This window comes from Gymnoscopelus microlampas (genome assembly GCF_963454915.1).
Source record: "Gymnoscopelus microlampas genome assembly, chromosome: 21".
NCBI lineage: Eukaryota > Metazoa > Chordata > Actinopteri > Myctophiformes > Myctophidae > Gymnoscopelus > Gymnoscopelus microlampas.
This window is the reverse complement of record NC_139958.1, coordinates 15,334,358-15,349,959: the sequence shown is the minus strand read 5'-3', so window position 1 is coordinate 15,349,959 and position 15,602 is coordinate 15,334,358. Positions and strand designations below refer to the sequence as shown.

At 42.1% G+C, this 15,602-nt stretch overlaps 1 protein-coding gene across 3 annotated transcripts in view; it reads right to left on the bottom strand.

Annotated features, from left to right (window-relative positions):
• Window positions 1-15,602, bottom strand: part of LOC311037148 (putative E3 ubiquitin-protein ligase HERC1) — a 79,127-nt gene that overhangs the window by 48,202 nt on the left and 15,323 nt on the right. For 2 of the 3 annotated variants that reach the window (XM_084046248.1, XM_084046250.1), the window contains exons 17-35: window positions 15,297-15,449; window positions 14,577-14,709; window positions 12,068-12,274; window positions 11,348-11,557; window positions 10,361-10,534; window positions 10,119-10,236; window positions 9,629-9,755; window positions 8,781-8,967; window positions 6,081-6,393; window positions 4,921-4,990; window positions 4,784-4,829; window positions 4,353-4,615; window positions 3,152-3,349; window positions 2,610-2,730; window positions 1,926-2,166; window positions 1,323-1,489; window positions 696-857; window positions 507-604; window positions 20-115 (exon numbers count right to left, since the gene is read on the bottom strand). In XM_084046248.1, the coding sequence (XP_083902374.1) occupies window positions 20-115; window positions 507-604; window positions 696-857; window positions 1,323-1,489; window positions 1,926-2,166; window positions 2,610-2,730; window positions 3,152-3,349; window positions 4,353-4,615; window positions 4,784-4,829; window positions 4,921-4,990; window positions 6,081-6,393; window positions 8,781-8,967; window positions 9,629-9,755; window positions 10,119-10,236; window positions 10,361-10,534; window positions 11,348-11,557; window positions 12,068-12,274; window positions 14,577-14,709; window positions 15,297-15,449 (3,084 nt within the window). The remainder of the gene's footprint in view (window positions 1-19; window positions 116-506; window positions 605-695; window positions 858-1,322; window positions 1,490-1,925; window positions 2,167-2,609; window positions 2,731-3,151; window positions 3,350-4,352; window positions 4,616-4,783; window positions 4,830-4,920; window positions 4,991-6,080; window positions 6,394-8,780; window positions 8,968-9,628; window positions 9,756-10,118; window positions 10,237-10,360; window positions 10,535-11,347; window positions 11,558-12,067; window positions 12,275-14,576; window positions 14,710-15,296; window positions 15,450-15,602) is intronic. The other variant, XM_084046249.1, reaches the window with a different exon arrangement.

Genomic DNA, 15,602 nt, shown 5'->3' with positions numbered 1-15,602 from the left:
TATAGATTGAAAATATTACCCTAGTTGTGGTTTCAGACATCTCCTCCTGGTTCTTTTGAGCTAACGGTTCCTCCCACATGGTGACAGAGAGTAGTCTAAACAGCTGCTCAACGATCTACACCGACACACAAAAGGAAATGTGTTCATTTAAATGCAATCCATAACTAATGAATGAAATGTACAGTAACGTTTTTGTATAGTAACCCTTCATCACATCCTGCTTTTCTTTGCATTTTTTGTATCATTCACCTGTACAACATTAATGAATTAACCCATGAGACTTTTGGAAAATGTTCCTTCAACGATCGTCAACAAGCAGTTCTTTCTACATCCTCAGTGTTAAATTGTCCATTTGTAACTCTGAGAGCATACAAATAGTGTAACAAAAGGGTCCATTAGTTACATTTGTATAACATGAGGATTTTACTGTGTAGCATAACAACTGACTGAACACACAAGATGACCACACAAGATGAATGACGTCATATTTAAACAGTCCATTGTACCTGTTGAATTTGAACGGGCTCAGAACATGCAGGTAAAAGTCCTTCTAGAATGTGAAAGGACAGAAGTTTGGTTCGAAGGTTCCGGAAATGTGGAGAACCTGTAAACAAGGGCCAGTAATAATTATTATTGCATCGAAACATTGTGAACGGCACATTGTGGAAGATATCAGGCATTCTGTATTGTTTTACCCAAAGGACACTTGTGGGAGATGATGTCCATAAGTGGATCAATCCACTTGATAAAAGCAGGGACCCTTTTGCTCCCTCTTAGCGACAGGATACGTCTCAGAAACACAAGGAAGTCAGCCAGCTGAGACTCTACCACTCTGCTTGTCTGCATTATCGCTATTCCTGTGTGGAAGAACATTTAAACCAGATTAGACCCACCAAATATCATTCTCTGTTTTATAGTATAACAGTGGTTCTCAAACATTTTCATGTCAAGGACCCCTAAATTGATATGTATTTGACTGCAGACCCCCTTCTGAAAATATATTTTATTAGGGAAAAGCAGATTTGTCTGCGAGATTTTTGCGACTGTAGATCTAATTTGGCTGGGGACCCCCTGCAACCCCCTCAGGGTCCCCTGGGGGTCCCTGGACCACACTTTGAGAACCACTTATATGCCGTAGTGTATAATGATTCTTGTGGTGTAACAGATGATTGTCAGAAGGCCAAGGTTTTTTCACTGTTCAAAATTGTGAGAATATACTGTACATTATACACATAAAATGAAATATTGTGGCTGAAGTTGAAAAATAAATGTCCAGATGTTTTTTTTTTGTGAACAAAGAAGCCATCTTAAACGTGCCTTACCATCTGGCTTTGATCTGTTGCTACAGGAGTCTATCTCTGTCTCCTCTACTGTTTTTCTCACTGCTGCCTCCTGCTGGCGGAAAGTGTCCAGGAGAGTCTGCAGTTGCTTACACATCACCTCCATTAAAGCCTGGGATACATCCAGAGGCAGTGCACCTTCACAGGAGCTGTATTCATTTAAATTCAATTATATATCAATTTTATAATACACTAATCTGAATAATAGCAGCAGTTCTATACACTCAAGTTAGGACTGGGCGATATAGACAAAATCAAATATCACAATATTTTTTTACAAAATACCTTGATATCGATATTATTGCCATAATATTATATTGCGACGACACAAGTGAGTTTGTAGATCAACAGCTACAGTATCTAGTCTATCATATCATGATAACCATATTAATCCATGAAGACCGGGAACGCATCTGTGTCATTTAAGATTTCTTTGGCTATTCAAAAATAGCAGATCTACAAGCTTGTAGATCTGCTATTTTTCAATACAGCCAAAGAAATCTAAAAATGACACAGATGCGTTCTCGGTTAATATCGATATATTGTCCAGCTCAAACTCAAGTCCAGATGTTTGGAATTATTCACCTTGCAGCTATGGCCAATATCTGGAGCAGGCGGGAGCAAGCTAACTTGACGGCTCCGCTCAGCAGCATGGGCCCGGACAAGGAGGCAGCCAGCAGGCTCTGGTTCATCAGTACACACGTGTTGTCAGTTAACATGGACAGGGTCTCCAGGATGCCACACTTGACGACCAACACCACGTCCATGGGCTGGTAGTGGAAGTTCAGAGCAAACACTGAGGCTAGGAGGAGATGCTGACTGGAGCCTGGGAGAGAAAGAGAAATAACATTAACAGCACAATTACAACAAAAAACACAAAATAACTGGTTTGTTCCAGGGGGAAGCGTTGCATTGCAGTAGAGGTGCAAAAAAAAGTTCAAAAAATTGCTGAAAGTTGAAAAAAAACAGAAAATAGCAGACACGTTGTCAGCTTATAGATCTGCTATTTTGTAAAGTGGCTATTTTCAGTATTTTTGCATGACAGCGTTGTACAACTAAGATAAATAGGGCTTATGTGAATAATAAAACAAATTGTTTAATCTATTATAAAAATCGATTACATTTTTTTCTCAATTATTAGACTAACCGAAAAGTAATAATTGATAGCTGCAGCAGCCCTGCATTACAGTAAAAACGCACTGAAAGAATGAATTATCCAGTGTGTGTTAATAGATCCAAACGTAGATATACAGTAGTTGTCCAGCTAACCTGTGGGTGCTCTTTCAAGCAGGGCCTTCTGTCTGAGGACATGCACCACCTGCTGGAAGAGGGTGTGAGCTGCAGACTGGAGATCCCTCTGAGTCATCATGGCTGCTGCCTGGGTGCCAGACTGGACAAACAGCAAAAGAGAAACGAGTTACCGAACTATTTTAACACTTTTTGTGTGGATTGGTTATTGTGAAAAAAAATGCCAGTGAAAGATTATATCATTGCTGTCGGACAGAAACTTCTTATCTCAATATTTGTTGGTGTTCTTTCGTAAATGAATGCCCTAATTCATCATACTACAGCGTCACACAAAAGCATCAAAAGTAGCAGATCCACAAGCTCGAAACGTGGTGCGAAGCGACACGTTTTGAGCTTTTAGATCTGCTACTTTTGCTACTTTTGCTACTTTTGCTACTTTTGCTACTTTTGAATTTGAATCCTGAAAGGTTTTGGACAGAGACATCCGTCCGACAGAGACAATATCAAAGATAACTTTTGTTTAATTGAAAAATGTACACAGTAGATCTTAAAGGTGGTGATACCGTGTAGTGCCGCATCTCATCATTAGTTCCAGGTGGACATCCGATGATGGGTGCTCCCAGACTAAAACAGCCCGACAGGAACTGCAGCTGCACCGACTCTAACAGGCCAGGAAAACGTGGATGGAGGGAGGAGCCGCCGCTCTTCTCCTCCATCTCCAACAGGAAGGAGGAGATCTGACGCAAAGCCTCCAGCCGCACCTGAGAAACACAGAGGAACCAATAGTATTAAACCCATTAAGACCGGGAACGCATCTGGGTCATTTTTAGATTTGAGCTAAAAAATAGGGATGTCCGATTTTATCGGCCTCCCGATATTATCGGCCGATATTAGCATAAAAATTGATATCGGGAAAATATCGGTATCGGTTTTTGAAAAAATAAATTTTTTTTTTTTTTTTTTTTTTTTTTTTTGCTTCATAAATAAGTTACAGGAGTTCTTACTGTATATGGTGTGTGTGATATGAAATTTGAGCTTACCCTAATCACAATAATCCCCGCATATATCGGTATCGGTTGATATCGGTATCGGTAATTAAGAGTTGGACAATATCGGTATATCGGTTATCGGTAAAAAAGCCAATATCGGACAACCCTACTAAAAAAGCATTATTTTACATTTTGGCTATTCAAAAATAGCAGATCTACAGTACAAGCTCATAGCGTGGCACTCGGTGCTGCGTCTGGTCTGGTGACATCCAAATTGAATGTAGTTGCTAGAACAGCGGCGAGAACGGTTGCCAACAAACCTACACGCCTACTGCTTTGAAAACCAACCATATCACTGCCCCAATATGAGGCACCATCTGCAATGCAGTTGTTTTTTCTCTAATTGTGTGCATCCAGTTTTAGCAACGTGTGCTGTTTCATTGTCCTCAGTCTCTAGTTGAGTGAAGTGTTTAGAGACCGACTTGTGAGCCTAAGTGCACAATGAGCAATATGAGCTATATGAGCTATTGGTTGGTCCCTTAGCATCCCTATTCTGGGCATGTCATAATAAGCAAACATTCGGCGGAAATAGGCAAACATTAAGCGAAAATAGCAGATCTTCAAGCTCTACAACGCGTCACATTGTGAGCTTGGAGAATCCGCAATTTTTGCTATGGATGTACGACGCGGGTAATGGTTAATGGTTAATTATTATCATAAGAGAATTATCACACTTTAATTGGTAGCTTAATTAAAATGGGGAAAATCCCATTACCTCTGCTCTCTGTTGCTGCTGGGATATGGCTACGGTGATGGCCTTGGGGTCGGCCTCGGGACACATTTGTTTCTCGGGCAGAGACGAAGGGGGCGAGGGGGACAGCAGGCGGTCCAGGCTCCCACATAAGAAGTGGAAGACTTGGCAGAGGATGGGCGAGCTGTCGGCCCCGCAGGGAGACATGGTGGTGGCGGTGGGACTGATGCACTGGCGCAGGCGTTCCCAGGCATCCTTCATGATGTGCAGAGAACACAAAGGCAACCCTAGAGCAGCCACACAGAGCAGAGAGAGGGTTATGGTAAAACATGATTATGTTTCGTGGTTCTCTCATCGGTTTTAATAAAATACTCCCCACAAGATGGGTGCCTTGGTCGTTTCACTTTTTTCCTCAGTATAGGAATATATTTGAACACAATTTTTTTTCTACTTACCCATCTTATTCTTAAAAGATCCTGGAGAGCTTTTTGTCTGGTCGACCTAAATGAGACAAAAGGCACATTAGTGACTTAGCAATGGTACGGTAGTGTAGTAGGAGCCACAATACTGTAGCTTATTATACGTAACTTACATGTTTTCTACCATCAATATTAAGCTTGAGTTCTGACTTGGGCCTGAGCGGAGAATCTACAGATAATTTCCTGAAGGACAAGGATACTCACAGTTAGTGGAAAAGAAACAGTGGACATATAGAGCTATACCCTGTTTATGAAGCCACACATGCTCTATTGTTAACTTTAAGTCCTCCATAAAGAGCTGGCTGAATAATAACTGTACTTAATTATAACTATCAGTTAGTGTGACACACACACACACACAGACACACACACACACACACACACACACATATACGTATATGTATAGAGGTCGCATTAGTCCGGTAATTGCTAGTTTTGACCGTTTTTATATGGCAAAGACCGAAAAATGTAATTCCCTCTGGACATCCTGACCGATTAAAAAACCCACAGTAATTTATTATCATCACTGCGGCTGCAGTTGCTCTCTCGCCCCCCTCTCTCTCTCTCTGTGTGTCTCTTTCTCTCTCTCTCTCTCTGTCGCTATCTCTCTCGCACGCAGTAAGGTCACCGTCAAAGACACTTTCACTCTGTTTCACAGGAGTACTGCGATGATTCATTGCTGGCCAGATTAATCAATCAACCTTATGAAAGATTTGGGCAGACCCGACATCTGTTAGCATGAAACTAATGATGCAACATGTTGAGAAATCACTACGCCCACAGCCACGGACACAACCAGCGCAATTGTAGCTTAATATAGATAGTTATGCCCTTTTTTTCTATAGCCTACTATTCAAATCGTTTTCAGTCCCAAATATAATGCTTTAACTGTTGTTATTGGCTACGTTTATGCACCTGCTTGTCATTCATGCTTTAAAAATGATTATTACTATGTTATTTATATCAGATAAAATTGTAATCATTCCGGACACAGTGACTGGCAGTTTAAAATCCTAGTGAAACCTCTGATATATATATATATACACACACACATCATACTCAATACTCACAGTTTACACACACACACACACACACACACACACACACACACAAAGGACCACAATGGATATAAGCTCTCAAGCTTTATTGCGTTTTACCCTTTTCACAGCTACAGTATGTACAAAATAGATGTTTATGTTTACGCATTTTTGTCAACAAAGACTTCAAATCACTCACTGGATCAAACACACACACACACACACACAGCTCTTACCCGTCTCCAATGATCACGGGTTGTGGGTTGTCCCATGTGCCGGGCTCCACCCAGGCCGCCGCGACCCCCAGTAGGAGGAACAGACAGCGGGACACCACCTGATGACAGGTAGCAGGGAATGACGTGCCCCCCTCCTCTGACCCCTCCCCGTGTGTTTCCCCTTGCTGCCCGGGGGCCGACTCCCCCCTCTCCGGGCTCCCTGCGGGGCTCTCCATGCTGCTGGGGAGGGTGGAGGTGCCGAAGGACTCGTACACCGTCACGTTCTGCTGGAGCTGCATGGCCTCCCGGGTCGCCATGAACGACTCCAGCACCTCTGTAGGGAAACGGCTTCTTTCGTGAAATCAGTACAGTTAGGCCTGTCACAATTATTACATGATCGTCATAATCGCAATTATTTTTGCATAATCGTCATAATCGATTTTTTCATGTTGAAAAATGTTCACACATTTTCAAATATTCTTTCAAATAGCTGATATTCTTTTAAATAGCTGATCTACAAGCTTACACCGCGTCACAAAGTGACGCGTTGTAAGCTTGTAGATCAGCTATTTCTCATATTAAATATGTCAATAATTTCTTTGTATATTTAATTATTTGTCATATCTGCACTGTGCAATTTTTTATTACGAAACAGGAAAAAAAAATATTCATATGTTCCAATATTCAATGCCAAAAACACAATTAAATCGTTAATCACAATTATTTGAGTGACAATTAATCGTCAACTTAAATTTGTAATCGTGACAGCCCTATGTACATACGGTACATTGGCAACAGTTGGCAAACAATGAAGTGTATATGACTTAAGTGATTAAAATCTTGTCCATTTGGTTTCATGTGTACACTCTCTGAGTTAAACAACGAGGATTTTACAGTGTAGACTGGGGTCCCTAGTGATGAAGATTGTATCAAATGGGGGTCCGTGGGCTCTAATGCATATCAAACTGGGGGTCAATGAAAAAAAAAAAAAAAAGGTTTCAGAATCACTGAGCTACACCACTGAAATATAGGACAAAATGAATGACAATGGCCCCGATTCATAAAGGGATTTGCGACCATATTTTGTACGTACCGGCATTTAGGACAAGTCGTACATATCCACCTGATGCATAAAGATTTTTTGGTCTGTGTTTTGTGCGTCAGGTGCGCACGTTCTCAGGTCAGCCCCGAGGCTGGCGTACCAGGGCTGAAATGTGCGTATGTCTTTAGAATGCTTTATTCTTCATGTCAAAATCAATTACAACAGTGGCAAACCTCAAATAAAATATATATGTGCCCAACATTTGTCAACACATATATATAAAACATTAAAAATAAATGTCAAACGATATATTGCTTGTAGCCTATGCATAATATAGACATGATGTAGATTCCACCGCTTTTTATTTATTTTCTAGGCTATATGAGTCGCAGCTGAATTATTAGGTGTGTGTTTGCCAGCGGGCCATCTCAGCCAAAGTGTCACGTAATAATGAAAATAGGCTATGATGCCTTAATGAAACTGCGGAGGGACTGACTGCATCAGTGTCCGTGTCGCGGTATTAATTTGTAAAGCCTACTGTAGGCTACTGTATATTGATCACATGAACGCCACACACAACAGCCTAATAAATATTACCATCTGATGAGGAAAAATAAAGTGGATGAAAGCTGTGTCCAGAACCATTCCCCATTCCGACGTAGGACAGTGATATCCAAAATGAACTAATTTAATCAATAAGCTCTGGTCCATAATCGGATAGAAGCGTTCCACTTGTATGCCCTGGATTTATTTTCAACATCATATTTAAGGTGCGCAATGTTCATTAGAAAATGCTTATAATATCCTTTCCACGTTTTATTAGCCTTTTATTTGGTAATGGGGTTAAACCTTGTAAACTTCTTTATTCTCATTACACATGAGAGCATTTATTACGTGATCCGCTTCCAGACAGAACAGTAAGTTGTCAAGGTGATGCGACACCGCATATGTTATCAGACGAGAGACGGCAGAGTTGAACTTCAGCGTTGCCAGATGTTGTGAGAGAAATAAGCAACCAGGTCTAGGAAAACAAGCCCAAAAGAAGCAACTGGCACTTTGGCCATTATAAGCACTTTAATTAAACCGTTGTGAGCTTGTAGATCTGCTATTTATTTTTAAAATCGTGTAATAAAATTTGGAAGATTTGGAAGATTTTTTAAACATTCTAACAACACAAATCTGCCTCCAGCTCGCACAAAACATTTTCAGATGGGGCTTATAGGGATAAATTAGCATACATATTAACTTGGGGGTCCATGACATGAAAATATTTGAGAACCACCGGTTAAAACAATTAAAAAATTGTGAAGCAAGCCCAAATAACTAACTACACTTTAGAAACAAGCCAAAAAAAAAACGCATCCCACAGCTCCCAATATTTACAAGCAACTTTACAGAAAAATAAGTCCAAAATCGCTTATAATAAGCGGACATGGCAACACTGTTTGGCACGGTTCAGCACGGTGACGTTGAAGTTGGATGCTGTTGGATGCAGCCTTCCAGAGAGTAATCATCACACCTGGTCATACGCACTGGTCATACTCACGTCTCTGTCATATACGACACCCCTTTTGAATCGCACGTCCGTTAGTGAGTACCAGAAATACGACCTCCTTTACGAACTTCATTTACACCATATTTACGACCCTCATTATGAATCGGGGCCAATGTGTGCTTACCCGACAGGTACATACGACTATTGTCCAGTGCGTCCTCCTCTGGTGTCTCCTCCTGGTTGTGTTTTGCTATGGAAGTAGAGAAGACCTGCTCCTCCACCTCTCTACCCTGATCTCCTGTTCCAGCCTGCTCCCCTGTGGAGCTGACCTCCAGCCTGTCCTCACCAGGGCTCTGGGAAGCCTGCAAACTCTGCAGTAGAAGAAAGGACATAATTTTTTTTTAATGCAGTCTAAAGACTGCTGCGATTTCTCTCAATCTCACAACACGTCGCATCCCTGATGCATCGTGAGCTTGTAGATCACCTATTTACGGCATGTATGTTAACTTTTAGAAAAATGCACAAATGACCGCTTTATATTAGCTGATCAGTCAATGATAAATTGTGCCGCTCAAGCCTCTGAAACAGGTCTTCAAAATGGCCCTTGCTTATAGCCTGAAGCAAGGGTAAGCTTTAAAACAAGACTGTCCAGACAGAAATCCTGGACAATCTTGTGATATCTCCCATATCGCTGTCGAGGGTGGAGGATGTCTTTCATTTTCAGTAAAAAGTGCAGTTAATACGCTCTAATCAGTGCTTTTTCTTCAACAGGCAGACAGCACGAACACACCCTAAGCTGGTTTTCATTTTGATGAATAATATATTGGAAATGTAACTCCCTGTTTCTATCTAGTTATTAAGCTGCTTCTTACCATATCCTTACTTCCTGAGGTAATTTTTGACATAATAAACTCTTAAGTAGCAACTAATCTCCCTTTGTATTAAGATTCCGTATAATAAACTCTTAAGTAGCAACTAATCTCCCTTTGTAGTAAGATTCCATTCCTCTCCTAGACTGTGTGGTAACTGTACCTGTTTGGTGGCAGCCAGAGTCTCAGCAGCTACAATGTTTCCAAGATTGTCTCTGTAGGCCAACAGGGTGCTTCTGATTTTAAAGACCATTTCATAGACTTTTATCAGCATCTCACAGGGCTCATACCTGTCACAAAGCAGAATGGGAAAGCAACTTAGTAGTGGACAGCTATTCCTTTTATTTTATACCCTTGTTGGTCTTGATCAATTATATTTCAGTACGTTATAATTTCATTAACCAAATGAACCCGAGCGTTTGTTTTTCTGGGCAAGTCATAATAAGCAAACATTCGGCGACAATAGGCAAGCATTCATTATGAACCAGAATGAGGGTTCAAGTGGCTAATTTTCTTTGACAAAATTATGAAATGAACAGAAAACACAAAGTACATCCTTTCACATCAGTGCACTTATGTCATGTCACATAAATATAGGCCATTTAGCTGCAGACTGCTTCACAGCCAGTGTTATTTAGATTAAGACCACTGACCTGTCCTGTGAACAGGCCACGTCCAGCAGTCCAGTGTGTTTCAGAAGAGCTGCCAGGCTGCAGCGACAAACCGTCTCCAACAGAAGATCACCTGAAGAGCCTCCACTCTCCCAGTCTGCTGTAAAAGCAAAACATGCAGCTTGTTTACAGGAAAAGTAGACGAAAATAAAACTATACAACATTTATTATCATCACGATACTAGACTTCCTCTTCAACACAATGCACGCAAAACTCAATGTACCCCTGCTGAAAGCATAGTCCATCATCTTCTGCCACAGGGTGCTGGCCGGTTCCCTGGAGGAGCCCAGGGCCAGTTCCAGCAGCGTGCTGGTGTCCTCTGTTAAATTCAGCTCCGTCAGCCTGACCTCACTGCTGCCCAGCAGCACTGCTTCAGTCAGCCACTTCATGTCATAGTCTACAGGACACATCATGTAGAACAGGGCAGCATAAAGTCAGTGATTTATCAAGAAATTAGCATCTTAAAGTATCTTACAATTAGTGGCATTCAGATATATCAGCCATCAATTGACAATCGACATCTGTACTCTTTTTATCTTTATTATTAGTATTATTTGTTAGCTGTATCTCTTTCTGTATCTGACCTGTGTTTCATAACTGCTGTATTGCCATGACAACTCGAACAGTGTATACTTCCTCGCAGCAACTCAAACCGTAAAGTCTGTATTTCTCCAAACATGCGAAATATAAGGTGCTTACCCGGTAGCCGTGGGTGTTAACTCGGCATTCGGAATCATTGTGCACTGTATTAATCCATATTTTTCAATAAAGGAATGTTTTAATTCCGTCTGTGTCTGAAAGCCATTTTATTTTCTCTTTTACGTCCCGTTTACATCGAGTGTAATACCGGCTTTCACCTGAAGCGCCCCGCCACTACCACCCATTGAGGGATACAGGGAACTTCCAACAGAATTCGACACACACAGAATTAAAACATATCTATTGAAAAATACGGACTAATACAGTGCACACAGCTTCCAAATGTCGAGTTAACATCCGTGGCTACAGGGTCAGCACTTTATATGTTTTTTTGTGTACATGTACGGCTTTCCGTGCGGATGTCCACTGACTATTAGGGGGGTAGAGACCAAGACTATCATAGATACGAAAGTAAAAGTCAGACTCGAGAAAATATATCTATGATAGTCTTGATCCAAGGCTAGGTTTAACTGTGTGAAAGCACCACCAGATCTCTGTCAAATTGTCCTACCCAGTTGATCTCCATCCATTTCCAGACCATTCCTGAGGAGCAGATTGGACAGCCAGAATTGGGAGGTGTTCTCCTGGGGTGAGGGGGGCGGGCCCTGCAGCATGTCACCAAGGCAGCGGCCGGCCGCCAGAGCCACCGAACGCTCAAGGTCCAGAAGCCACACCCACTTGTTCTCCTCCTGCAGCTGCCCAGATGTGTGTTCACTTTGGTCTGGAAGGAAATGTGGGATCGAGTGCAACATTCTTTAAGCAGACATTATTTTCTTCTTTCCATCTAAATTATAATAGACCCTGAACGTCAGAATAGCAAGTAGATGACAGTTTAGTTCAGTCTCACGTTGTCAGACGTGTCAGGCGTTGTGTTGCGTTATGCTATTTTAAGGGAGAGATTCTTTTTTGCTGTTTTTTTTTGTGTTTTTTTGCGCTTTTTAGCCCTTTTCCTCCCCAATTTAGTTGCCAGCAAGTGTTTCCTCCCTACACATTTCTGTTTGGTGTCACTGCTGTTGTATCCTACTGGCTCACCTGCAAGTGAGGAGCCCCCACCGGGAGGACATAGAGCCTTCGTCCTACTCCTCCTGCCCAACACTCCCTGCTGACAGGTGCTGCCCCAGCCCGTAGGTGCAGTGCTATGAGCTTGTATTTTTGAATAGCCAAAGAAATCTTAAAAAGACACTGATGCTTTCCCCCAGTCTTAATGGATTGAAGTGACATTTTCGCCCACCTGATGATGGTGCGCTGTCCGGGGCTTCGAGCAGCTCCTCCTCCTCCAGCGCCCGTCTGTCCGGCAGCAGACTGTTGAAGTCGTTGAGGTGCTCCAGCAGGGCCAGGAGGTGAGTGAGCAGCGGCTGCACCACGGCCAGCGGCAGCAGCAGCAAGGAGTACACCACCTGACACAGCAGGCTGCCAGCTACTGAACTATACAACACGGCTGGGGGGAAAAAAGAGAGAAAACAAACGGGTTAGAGGGTGATTATCAGCAGTGGTGTAAAGTAACTAAGTACATTTACTCAAGTACCGTCATTAAGTACACTTTTGAGGATTTTTTACTTTACTGGAGTATTTCCCATTTTCAATACTTTTACTTCTACTCCACTACATCTCAGAGGCAAATATTCTACTTTTACTCCACTATAATGATTTGAAAAAGATTTGATTTGATTGGTTACTTTGCAGATATCAATTATTATATTATAAAACATACATTAACCACTGTAGTCCTATTTTATACATAGGCTATTTGAAAATAGCAGATCTACAAGCTCACAACGCGTCGCATCGCAACGTGTTGTGAGCTTGTAGATCTGCTATCTTCAAACATTTTAGTACTTTTACTTTTGGTACTTTAAGAATATTTTGATGACAATACTTTTGTACATTTACTCAAGTAACATTTTGAACACAGGCCTTTTACTTGTAACAGAGCACTTCTACATTGTGGTATTGATACTTTTACTTAAGTAAAAAATGTCAGTCCTTTTTCCACCACTGATTATCAGCCTTTTTATCATTTCAAGGATCCCCCCAGTTTGATATGACACTGACCTGATGTGTGCCACAAACTTACACTTATCTACTCCTCCTCAGACACGAGAATCATTGTATTACAAGATCAATATGATCCACTATATGATCCAAACAATCATACATTGTTCAGATCAATACATACAGTAATTAGTAATGCATGCTGCATACTGTTAAGGATTCCTTAAAACATGGTGTGGCAAATTATTGGCTCAGGAATGCGTCAAAAACAAAATAAATCTCCATGAATTCAAGGCTTCATGGGGTGTGTAATTGATAGAAAATAAGTAGACAGACTACACACATTCCACTGCAATACCCCTTTTGATTAACACCAATCCTCTGTGTTACTTTAACTCTGAGAGTATACAAATGATAAATGTATATTTTGGTGTTATATGTATGACGGAGTAACGCTGCAGGTGTTAGCTCGTCTACTTTCACTGTGTGTGTGTGTGTGTGTGTGTGTGTGTGTGTGTGTGTGTGTGTGTGTGTGTGTGTGTGTGTGTGTGTGTGTGTGTGTGTGTGTGTGTGTGTGTGTGTGCGCGCGCGCGCGTGCGTGCGTGTGTGTGCACGAGTGCCTGTGAGTGTGCATGTGTGTGTTAAGGTCATGATCATGAGAACGCCACAGCTGGTAGATATTGCATTATGACCAATCACATTACGCCAGCTTTGCAGACGCCCTCTGTGAAGACAAGCAGCCTAACAGCCAGCAACAGACACCCATAAAGAAGCCCCCGATCCAAGCTCCACTGACAGAGAGACAACCTCAGGCTGACATGCTCCTGATTCCTCATCTCCTATGCTTGCTGGGCCTGGCAGTAGGCACCATTCACACCGATCCCTCGACTGAGGTGAAGCTACAGCGTGGAAACTGTCCAATGTTCTGGTACAGCTTCAACGGCCGCTGCTACAAGTACGTCGCTGCAGACTTTCACTGGGCTGACGCAGAGTGGAACTGTCTGTCTCAGGATGCCAACCTGGTGTCCATCCACAGCGAGGATGAGCACAACTTTGTCCGAGATCTGATCAAGAACTTCGACCCATTAGAGGGACGGACCTGGATTGGACTGAGTGACATTCACTTTGAGGGTAGATGGATGTGGTCTGATGGGTGCAAAGTCAGATTCACCACGTGGCATGACGGAGAGCCAAACAATTATAATGGAATTCAACACTGTGTGCAACTGCATGCAAAATGGAATGACCATCCATGTTCTTTTACTTATCCTTCTGTCTGTGCCTCTCGTACAGTCTGTCCCTAATGACTGGATTGTCTGATTCAACCCAATGACTTGTGGTTCTCCATAATAAATTCACATTAAACGTGGTATAGCCTCATTCGAGTAATTATTTCTCTCTTTTCCCGGTTCTCTGATGAAAAGATTAGTTTATGGGCTTTTATGCCTTTAATGATAGGACAATAGACTGGCAGGAAATGGGGAGAGAGATGGGGAGTGACACGCAGCATATGTGTGTGTGCGTGCGTGCGTGGGTGTGTATGTGTGTGTACTGTGATTTACTTGTTTTTAACTTGCTGTTATATGGCTATCGTGTTGTTGCTGGTCATCCTTGATTGGCAAGCACTTTGGGTCAACTGCTGTTGTTTTTAAATGTGATATCTAAATAAAGATGACTTGACTTAAGGGCTATATTCAAATGAGCCTAAAATAAGACAGTATAGACTAGAGAATGCACGTGGTTCTTACTGTGCAGCTTGTGGGTGATGTGCCTGTCTGAGGAGCTCTCCTCCAGCAGCGTGGTTGCCCTCCTGAAGGTCTCGCCAGCATATGGTAGCAGCAGGCACAGGTGCTTATGGAGCAGCGCCACACTGCTGTCATTCTGCAGAACAGTGACGTCAGTGGAATCATTCACTATCTAAAATTATATGTCTGTCTATGGAACGCAAGGTAACAGTTTAACCACATGAACCCAAGTGTCTCTATTCTGGGGCAAAAATAACCGATCTACATGTTCACAACACGGAGCTTGTAGATCGGCTATTTACATCAAAGAGATTTGGTGTAGAGGGAAAAGATTATCGCTCAAAGTATAGAGCCCTGGGGGATGCCGGTCAACTATGTATATATAGGGTTTAAGTGGTTAAAGACAGTGTTAGCATGAGATCGGTGTACCATTTCAGACACACAGAACAGCTCCTATGGGGCGAGTCTGTCTGTCTGGAACTAATCACATAAACCACTGGATCGATCTGCGCCATATTTCTTGTATGCACTGCCAGTAGGCCAATAAAGTAAATGAAATATTACTTTATATTATATAACTAAAACGATATACTGGAAGTCAACGGAGAGGCAAATAACTCCATTATTTGGTCACAGTGATATGATGTCACAGTGTCAAAACCCTGTGTTCCCTGTTTTCACTCGACAGCGATGTTATGTTGTAGAGTGAACAGATTGGTGTACCTCTATGCTGGTGTAGACGTAGCAGTGGGCCAGCAGGTGTTTGTGGAGGGCAGACAGCAGATTGTGGAAATGAGAGGGAGGATCAGTCTGTCTCTGACTCTCGCTAGGCTGCTGCTTGTCACTGTTCTTCTCAAGTTCACCAAATGCTTGCTCCTGCATGGGCACACATTAACACACATTAAATGACTGTATGAGTGGGCCGTAGACACACATTAAGACAAATTAAATGAGTGAGAGCATTAGACACATATCCACCACACAAATTAAATGACTTTGGGTGGGTTGTGAGTGCCAGTGTTTTCCAAT